The sequence below is a fragment of the Engystomops pustulosus genome, chromosome 3 (genome assembly GCF_040894005.1).
Source record: "Engystomops pustulosus chromosome 3, aEngPut4.maternal, whole genome shotgun sequence".
Taxonomy (NCBI): Eukaryota; Metazoa; Chordata; class Amphibia; order Anura; family Leptodactylidae; genus Engystomops; species Engystomops pustulosus.
This window is the reverse complement of record NC_092413.1, coordinates 39080872-39091474: the sequence shown is the minus strand read 5'-3', so window position 1 is coordinate 39091474 and position 10603 is coordinate 39080872. Positions and strand designations below refer to the sequence as shown.

The window sequence follows — 10603 nt, the reverse complement described above, 5'->3', positions numbered from 1 at the left end:
ATCACATAGTATATAACCTAAGTTTTTATCTCTCCATACAGTGTAGCCCCAGGCTCTATATGACTGTACATTCTGCTGTAAACACATGGACATTTCACTGGACAGTTAACATCGGACACTGGGATTCTTACAAAAATAAACATTGTTCTTGTGGCTACTTTGGTCATAGAGATTGCACTGCTTTCATAAACACTTCTCTTAAGTGATCCACTTTGTTTGTGCGGAGATGATGTCACTTTCAACCTCCAGGAAGAGCCAGTTCCTTCTATTCTTAAAATGTACCTATTGTACTCAAGCAGACAGCTGGCCCTAAATACAGTACAGTTACTTAGAGATATATTCAAGTCCTTAAGAAGAGCCCTTTCTGAGATTTTCTTTTGAAGGAGTATTTCTCCATTATAACATTAGATTTGATTGACTTACTCTCTTGCAATTCATCTTATTTCATGTTAGTAAGTCAGTATTAGTAAGTATTAGTAAAGCTTCCCATTGACATGACATATTTATCTGCAAAGCATTGGCAGTTGTAGCTGAATTTGGTAAAATGTGTTACCAAACTGATGTCTGTGGTGGTCTAGGTGTATATCAGGGAAACTAACTGATAACAATGGATTACAATGGGCTCTCCCAACACTCCTTTGACATTGATAGTAAATCGGATTTCAAAAGCCCGATCCTTAAAGGGGTGTTCCCATCTGGGCATTTACATTTCATTTAATTCATTTGCCATATGTAAACATTTCTTCAATTGGATTTTATTAAAAAAATGTTACTGTGTGAAGATAATTTCTCATAAATGTAGTAGTTTTGTCCCTTAGAAACCAGATAGCTTCCTCAGATACCACCACCTACCATTTTGGCAGCAGTGGCCAGACATGTGCTATAGAGTCCTGCCTGACCTCCTGGCTTCAGCATTCATTACTACATGACACTGTGGGACATTTCAGTAACTCCTGGACATTTCATATACAAAAACCTTTTGTTTCTTTGTGCAATCCCTCCAGCAGAGGTGGCCGTATCCAAGGAAGCTATCTCATTTCTAAGGGACAAAATAACTACATTTATGGGAAATTATCTTCACTTTTTTAACATTTTTTTAAATAACATCTTATTGAAAAACTGTTTATATATGGCAGATTAATGAAACAGAATGTGAATGCCCAGACGAGAATACCACCTTAGGGAACACTTTTCCACTTCTCCCCCTTCCTACATCTCCTTCTCCCTACACATGTATTTGGGAGTCAGCCGAGATAGTTGATGGCTTAAAACAGAAGTGTCTAGTGACAGCTACCTAAAATGTGTTTTAGGTAGCTAATTACAGAAATAAAGACACAAGAAATTCTAAGGTTCTTTGTAGCAGGGTATAACAAAGAGGTTATTAAAATGTCTTAAAATAAATTAGCAATACACGTGGAATGGGAGATCTCGTCAGTCACGGCGCTGCGATATCCAGAGGCCACTCACAAAAAGTTTTGCGAGTGGCCTCTGGATATCGCAGCACCGTGACTGACGAGATCTCCCATTCCACGTGTATTGCATTGTATCGGCTTGTTGGTCCATCTTCCTGTGAGAACGGACCAAAACCTGAATCTCGTGGCTGTCAGCGTCTCCCGATGCCCAAAAACATCTAAAAACATCTAAGAGCATAACTGCTCGTTCATACGCCAAGACTCTTCCAAACACCAGGTGAGAGTCATTATCTTTTTTCCTATCATTGTCATATCAAAGAAACACTTGAGTCTTTTGCGCTTTTGTTTCTTCTCTGTTCTTTGATCCTCCTACCCCCTCCGAGAAGAAACACTCGGACCCAGCATCTACCCGTTAAAATAAATTAGATACAACCACGGTTCCACAAAGTCATTATTTATTTACCAAAATTAAATCCAAAATGAAAAAGTCATGTACCAAAAATGACCCTCCCCCAGGGGCATAACTTGAGGGGGTACAGAAGATGCGGTCGCATTTCTCAGTCCCCCATATAGCTCTGGTAGAATGTTACCTAATTCTTCTAAACAATGTTGCTTTAGATCTTTGAGGATTGTGGGCATTCATTGATGCTTTGATTAGCTCTTCTAAAGCAAACCCATCACAAGGAATTACATTTTTAGCTGGTGACAGGCTCCAATAGCCTATGCTATGCTGACTTTAAAAATGCCTTTGTCAGCATTTTGAATCATTTCAGTAATTAATAAAAAAAATTTTCACATTACCTGCCAGAGAGCTGGTAGCGAGTGGTGAGTCCCGGAGGTTCGGAGAGTTCAGCTGCAGCAGCCTGTTTCTCATACATTGTTCCTCTACTCCACACACATCCAGCTCCCTCCAGTCCTCTCCTATTCCTGCCATGTGCATTTAGCAGACAGGGGAGAAGGATATTGTGTAGGAGAGGAAAATGTATGAAAGAGACTGAGTCACCTGGGACTTACCACATGCTGCTGGCAGGGAGCCAGGTAATGTGAAATAAAGTTTTATAAAGTAGCGGCAGTATTCAGAATGCTGACAATGATTATTTTTAAATCAGCATAGCATAGGTTATTGAAACTTGTCATCAGCTTAATTTTACATTCCTGGTGACAGGTTTTTTACGTTCCTGCCAACTTGTCAATGGGGTGGAGGTCTTTTCTGTGACTTGATTATAGAAGCACCCTAATTCTTTACTATTTAAACAATTCTATTGTTGCATAAACCGGTTTTGGCCACGCTTTAGCTACTACAAAAATTACCTTACATTTGGCAATTGTGATTATATGTAGCCGAGTGTATTTCCAGTGTGGTCATATGAGTTGATATGAAGAGTTACAAGTATGGTCAGGATACAGCACTGAATTGTGGAAATGATGATGTTGGTGGTTAGGGGACAGCAGGGGAGACACATAAATACCTGAAAGGCCTGGATCCTGACTTTTCACTACTTGCCACATAGATCCAATCCACTGGATATAATGGAAAGGTATAGCTCTCTCCATTAAGGGTTACTAGTAGCAGAATGAGTTCGTTATACTTGGCCATCTCCATTCAATTTGCTGTTGTCTGGCCTGGCATAACTGATGTACAGTATTTCACTAAAGAAATACACATTCACCACTCAGATTACTTTTTTGGCAAACCACTGTTCTAGGTAAAGAAAAGCATGAATTTCTTACGTTATGTTGCACGGCTACATCATTTAAGGGCAACATCATGGGTAAAAAATGGATAAAGTTTTGGTTCTCACGACCCGGTCATGATGCAAGTTCCTTACAAGTTGATTTAGAGATTATGAAGGAAAGTTAAAATGCTATGTATGCCTGGTATTATTTGTAGAAACTGCCCAATGTTTTTTCTCATCCTTCATAGCCTACAAAAATAGATACTGTATCTCCTCATACTTATATTAGGAATATTTTCCAAGATCTCCAAAAATGTCAGTGTAAACGTTCAACTATTCACATATCAGAACGCTTGTCACAGGCATAACCCGTCTTATCCTGAGGAACACTTAGTCTAATAACTTTAATATCTCTTCATGCTGAGCACAACATTAGAAAATAACAGCTCTGAAGAGCAAGGAAAACAATAGAAGGGCAGCCGTGTACAGGAAGTCGAGTTCCTTGAAGAAGAATAGGATCAACGACAACACAGGATGCAAGCAGACCTCTACTATAGGAAGGAGGATATACATTTCTAATGACTTACTCTCTAGACACTCACTCCTTAACTTCAATCTCTTCATTTACTTTGTGAAAAGTCACCGTTAAGGATCGATCTGGAGGAGAGCAGAAAAGAATGGTCACTTCACTATCAGTCCTTACCTTTTTGGTATCCTTACTTTATACTTATGCGATACCTAAGAAAGAACAAAGTGAAGCCATCTGCTCTAAAGATGCCTGCTACACTGTCCACCTGAGCCAAGAAATATTTTCTAAAGCAAATGAGGAGTGTAAAAACAGGGGAGGTACCCTTCTGACCATACACAGCGAAGAAGAAGCCCAGCAAGTTTACCGACTACTTGCTAAATTCACCAATGCTGAACCATCTATTCCATCGTCAAAGCTTTGGATTGGACTTCATCTAAAAGCCAAGTCATGTGTTTATATTGTTCAAGCTCTAAAGGGGTTTTCCTGGATCACGGATTCTCAAGATGCAAAGGAAGGTCAGTACTCCAACTGGTTGAATGAGCCAAAAAAGACTTGTTTAAGGGAAAGATGTGTTAGTATGAAGCTTCACATGGACTCACCAGATAATTATAAGTGGTCTGATGAATCATGTTCTTCTCTTGTTGATGGCTACATCTGCAAATTTACCTTCCAGGGCATGTGCCCTCAGGTTGCTCTGGCCGGCCCCGGACATGTTGAGTATAACACTCCTTTTGATATCGAAAGTTCTTCTTTGAACTTGGTTCCACATGGCTCTTCAGCTTCTGTGACTTGTGGTCATAATGGAGAATATACAGGACCTTTGTTGTTTTGTATGAAATCAGATGAAACTAATGTTTATCAGTGGAGTAATACTCGCTTGGACAAGAAATCTAATGGACCCTTTTGTGCTTCGGAGGAACTGGGCTGTAAGTACAACAATGGCGGATGTGAACATGAATGTGTAGAGTATCTGCAGAACAAATCCCTCTCCTGTAGATGCAGAGATGGCTATGTCTTAGCTCCTGACTCAGTGTCTTGTGTGAGCCCTGACCACTGCCAGTCTAATCCGTGTGAGCAGACTTGTATTAACCAACAATATGGCTTTGAATGTTCATGTGCTAGTGGTTTTAAGTTAGCAGAAAATAAAGCACATTGCATAGATATCGACGAATGTTTAGATGGACCATGCAGTCAGACTTGTATCAATACTGTTGGAAGTTTCCTATGTAAGTGTAATACTGGATTTCAACAACAGGGAAGACAATGCATTGACATTGATGAATGTATCGACTCCAATTGTGCCCAAAGCTGCCTCAACACACTTGGATCTTATCGTTGTTCCTGCAATAATGGATACACCATGAGTAGTGACAATACCACTTGCTCGGATATAGATGAGTGTGCTCAATCTCCATGTGCCCACTTCTGCCACAATACTGATGGGAGTTATGTTTGCTCCTGTCCAAAGGGAATGCAGTTATCGGAAGATCAAATATCATGTATACCAATGCAAGCAAATGTAGATACTTTTACTAGTGGTGACATTACCGAAGGCTTGGAACCAGAAGAAGCCACCAGGAGTAGTACTAACCTGCCTACCCCGATGGTTATACATCCAACAGAAGATTCCCAAGGACAGATAATACAGTCTACACCTATGCCCACAGAGACAGACATTTTTGGTGGTAATAATTCAGTTAATCAGGTAACAAGTACACATGGGGGCAGCGAAATCCCAGTGCTATTAATAAGTATAATATGTGCCTGTGCTGTATTACTACTCATGATTATCATTGGGGGGGTCTTGTGCCACCGAAAGAGGAATGCAAAGAAAAACGAGAGCGAGAAGCCGCCAAGTGCAACAGATAACTACCGCTGGGTCCCAGATGAAAAGGGGGAAAAAGCTGGGGGCAATGACTACAGGTGACCTCATGTATGCACCCACTACTGTGCTGAGTAGGATAAGTAAGTATCTTTTTGTAGATAGCATTTTTTGTATCACTTACAAGGACTTGTGACTTTGCTAGTAACCATCTTAGAGTGCTCGGATTAAAAGCAGGATTGACTGATGGTAAACTTTGCTTCTTAAAGCAAAGTCCAACCAATCAAAGACTCTTATTCTATATTAATTAAAGGGACCAATAATGGTCAGCAGAGTGAGCCTCTGGTGGAACAATCCTATAAGTTTTTGTTGCTGTATGTAAATAAAGCTTATTCATTGTATAAAGTTATTGTATACCCACCCTGAATCTAATGGATTATGTTTGAAAGTGTCCGGAGAGTGAAGAGTTGAGTGAGTAAATTCCAAGGTGCCAGATGCTTTTGCATTTGGGGTGGTAAGCTGTCACTAAGCGTGCCGGGCGACAGCTTTCTATCCTCTCTCCATCAATACAGACTGTCTCTGGATTATGTACATGATAGGTTCTTTAGGTTTGTTCTGAAGTTGAATTTGTATGTAAGTCAGCACTGCTATATTTCGTAAGTGTAACTCCAGCCAAATCATGTTTTGCTCTATGTGGCAATAGGATTTTCTAAATGGTGGGATCAAGGGTTAACAAAAAATCTTCACTGCAGACCTCATACAGTTGATCATTGCAGCCAGGGGCTAACGTAATGCATCCAAGAGAGCTTTACCAGAGGTCACAGGGGGCAGAGGGGTCCGTCTGTAACTAGGGGTTGTCTGTAAGTCAAGTTTTCTTAAGTTGAGAACTGCCTGTAAATGCTTGGCTGAGAATGCATGTCTGTCAAGAGGTTATGTTGTCTAATATGTATAGGGACCTATCGGAAATGTTAGAATTTTTGGGGTTTGGCCACAAGCACTTTGTTTATTAATTCTGTTTTTAAAGGGGTTGTCCAAGATTTGCTAATTAAATAAACAACAAAATGAATCCTGTGATCTTCACTTCCTCCGACACATAAATAATACAGTGGATGTGCTTCATATTTCAGATGAGCCCCATTTTCTATAAGGGAATTGAACGGTAAATATTTTAAGGGATGCGTGTATGTAACATCATTGGCCTGTAATACACAAACAAGAGAACACATCAAGTGTGCAGGGCTGCTAGATGTTGGAGTCCCTAAGAATAGATGATCAATAAGATAATACATTTTTTAAATTCTGACAATCCCTTAAGGATCCATTTCTATTATCATGGAATGTAAATGTATTCTACAGTATACTGTACAATGAAAAGTTTTATATACAAATTATAGGGATAACTCCATTTAATGTCATTATAACACTTGAGGCCGCTATGTTGTAGTAATATAATTTGGATTCGTAGCTTGGTATTACAATACTACATCAGAGATGTAACTAGTTTCATAAACAGGGAACTTTTCTTTCTTTACAAATATTGGCTCCCTCAACAAGATTATAGCTTGCCATGTGTTTTCCCGTGGATATGGCCTAACTTCAGTTCGTGGGAAAACCCCTTTAAGAGACATTGCCTAGGAACTGATCTCTCAGTATTAAGAGCATTTACCAGGCTACAGATTAGTTTTCTTATTTTACTTTCCAGAGGTCATTAATTTTATAATTATGAACGTGAAATATTACAATAAAATATATATTGTATCAGTCTGCTTAGTTTCCAGGAAATGGTTATATTTCCATGGTAAGTGCCAGGTTGTCCTGAGTGACCCGAGATTAAGAACATAACACATCTGGAAATATACAGTTTTTTAATCCTTAAAGAGGTATTAGAAGTTCAACAAATAAATTTATACATTTTGTTCATTGTTTGAGTTGAAGTAATAAAATATTCCAGTACCCTGTCTGCATTAATTTCCCAAAGGTTTTCACAACCTCTGCTTGCTGTCAATTAGAGCCTTAATTTTTGCACTTCACTTTTAGGACACTGCTCAATCGTCAGACCTTTGTCTTGTAAGAAACTGTTGACCTAAGGGATCATCACATGGTCAGGACAGATGCTCTCCCTCCAATGTAGATTTCTATTCAATGACTGCAAGCAGAGATCTTGAGAATCATATAAAGTATATTGGAAAATTATATTTACATCATTATATTACATCATCAAGAATTTATATGGCCGAAAGCAGAAAAGCACGATTACTTCTAGCGCAAAAACACATCTTTCCGATTCAGTGTAATACAGTAAAATACCCTAAAAAGACTCTAAATGTTGTATACAAGATGAAACGTGTTGCTTATTTACATAGTTTATGTAAATATATAAATATATATATATTAACTTAGAACTTTAGACAATATTATACAATTGAGACAATTGTCCTTGAAAAGATAAAATAAATACATTTTTATTCATTTTAGCAGAGTTAGCGACTCCATTACACAGGCCCGACAGCAGCCTTTCCTAAACCTGGAGCAACAGTTGAGTCTGCTACCATAAGCTTATATATTAGCAATATGTTCAAGACAGAGAGGCTTGTCGGTGTACAGTGGCGTAACTTGAAGTTGACGGGCCCCAGTGCATAGTCTATACCAGGCCCCTGACTATAATCTTTCGTATATAATACTAGTCTCCTCATATGGGAAATTGACACCTTATGGTCCCCCTAAGCCTCTTGGGCCCGGTTGCGACCGCACCCTCTGCACCCCCTGTAGTTACGCCCCTGTCGTTGTAACCCCCTGACACCCAGCACCCAGGACACATGCAGACACCTATATACATTATGACTCTGTTGAGTATTCCAGTATTGGACTTAATGTTGTAATCCACTACTGAATAGTAGTGATAAGTGGACCTGAACTGCAATGTTCAGGTTTGTACTGAACAATGCGGGTTTGGGTCCACAAAACACAGTTCAGTGAGAATTCCAAGTCCAGTTTACCCTCCACCAGTGGGTGAATAGTGGGTGTGCGGACCCATGCCAATAAAGCTAGCAGACGCTGCAGCGAAGTGCAATAAGAACACCGAACCGCTTTCAAAGCGGTCCGGCATATTCATGAGGGGGTGGGACTATAAGGCGGTGCTACCGCATGAATCTGTAGGGGGTTTGGGGAAGAAGCAGCAGCGTTCCTATTGTAAGTTTTTACAATAGGTAAGTAGCTCCTAGTGCCTTTTTTATGGGTGACAGGTCCTCTTTAAAGGTTAACACCCCCAATCTGTACAAGCACATATTGCGGTTGTTCGCATTCAGTTCCAGGTTCGCCCAATCCTGCCAGACTCAAATACTGTTAGCTTCACTCATTACTACTGAATAGTCAGGGATCTGGAATAATAGGTATTTTAATGTAGTATAATTTTTTTATTGGTTACCATATTTTTATGTGTGTTTTTTGTGTGGGCACAGATATAACTTTATCATATATGAAGAAACAAATGTCAACCAGGAGTCATAATGATTTGAAAAATAAAGAATTTTCTGAAAAGATTTAATTTATATTTACTGTATTATTTTCTATGTGCATGAATGTGAATGCGAATGGACTTGTGGAACTCCTACGGTATATGCTGTATTATGTGTGGTAGGCCTACGTTAGGCCAACAGTTGCAGTTTGATGTAGCCGGATTGTACCATCCATTCCTACTTTTATACACTTAAATTTCTGTGAGAGCAAAAGTGAAGAAGGTGGTGGGTAAGGTTCAAACTTGCAGACGCCAATTAACATCATATCCATACACCAACTAACTATGACTAAGTGTTAACTTTTACTTCTCCCTTCAACATGGAGTACATTGCATAAACCAATACAGCAATGGGGCCCATTTACTAAGGGTCCACACACCGCATTTACGTCGGGTTTCCCATCTATTTCCGATTTGCGCCGCATTTAACAGAGTTTTTGGTGCATGCGACTGGATTTTGGCGCAATTGCGCTGACTTTCATGCGACATAATTTTGGGGCGTGGCCGTCAGACAACCCCACTGATTCGGACTGAGTGCGGGATTTGAAATTCAAATTGTGTCGCAAGAGATGCACTCACATGCACCGGGAAGAAGAAGGTGAACTCCGGCGCACCTCAGCTGAGAAGTGACACATGCATGATCTCTGGCGCACAATCTTAGTGAATCGCGCCAAACTTAATCCTCGTCGGACAACGCACCTCGGGGATCGCAACAGGACCAGGTAAGTAAATGTGACTTGTATTCTGCATTTTCTAGCCCCCGGGATGATCTACTGCCATTTCCCCTTTGCCTCAGAGCTGGTGGAAGGAGACTAGCTGCTTTGGTGTCTCCTATACACTACACACAGAACATATTCAGAAGCATCATCAGCTTCATAGAGGATAAAGATTAATAATATGATTATTAGGTATAATTATTTAGATAAATGAAAAGCGAAGAAGCACGTGTCAAGTAGCGAAAACCAAAAATTACTTTATTAACAAGATAGACATACAGCAGACATCAATAGGACAAGAGATTAAAACCATTTAAAAAGAATGTAACCCAGTGCACCCATATGTAAAGAGCCTGATAATGTCAGGTCATCCAGACCTGAGCCCCCAACAGACAAATCCCACAGCACTAGCTCCAAAATATAAGTATATAGCGGTTGGGCGCGTGTGTGTAGGCTAAAGTGGTGTCACCACTATCAGCAAGTCTGGCATGAGGATGTACAATAATCTATGCACTGATTGTGCATGGTATCCCTCTATGCCGAAATACCTGGAATGCAAAGCATAAAACTACAAACACGAGCCCATGCCTGTAAGTTTACCAGGGAGGGGTGACCCCTGAGGAAGCTGCGGTTGGCGGCGGAACGCGTGGGGCGACCTCTCCTGAGCCCTCACATCCCTCTCACCCCTCCTTGGTAAACTTACAGGCATGGGCTCGTGTTTGTAGTTTTATGCTTTGCATTCCAGGTATTTCGGCATAGAGGGATACCATGCACAATCAGTGCATAGATTATTGTACATCCTCATGCCAGACTTGCTGATTGTGGTGACACCACTTTAGCCTACACACACGCGCCCAGCCGCTATATACAGCTAGTGCTGTGGGATTTGTCTGTTGGGGGCTCAGGTCTGAATGATCTGACATTATCAGGTGTC

General features: G+C 40.3%; 1 protein-coding gene across 1 annotated transcript; it reads left to right on the top strand.

The window, feature by feature from the left end:
• Window positions 1-3452: 3452 nt before the first annotated feature.
• On the top strand, window positions 3453-8935 carry LOC140121209 (complement component C1q receptor-like). Its single transcript, XM_072140527.1, has one exon. It carries the CDS (start codon window positions 3766-3768, stop codon window positions 5542-5544), a length of 1779 nt encoding a protein of 592 aa, XP_071996628.1. The 5' UTR covers window positions 3453-3765; the 3' UTR covers window positions 5545-8935.
• Window positions 8936-10603: the final 1668 nt, after the last annotated feature.

What these genes read in the sequence shown, in the direction of transcription:
- LOC140121209 (XM_072140527.1), top strand. Translation starts at nt 3,766, where the DNA reads ATGGTCACTTCACTATCAGTCCTTACCTTTTTGGTATCCTTACTTTAT.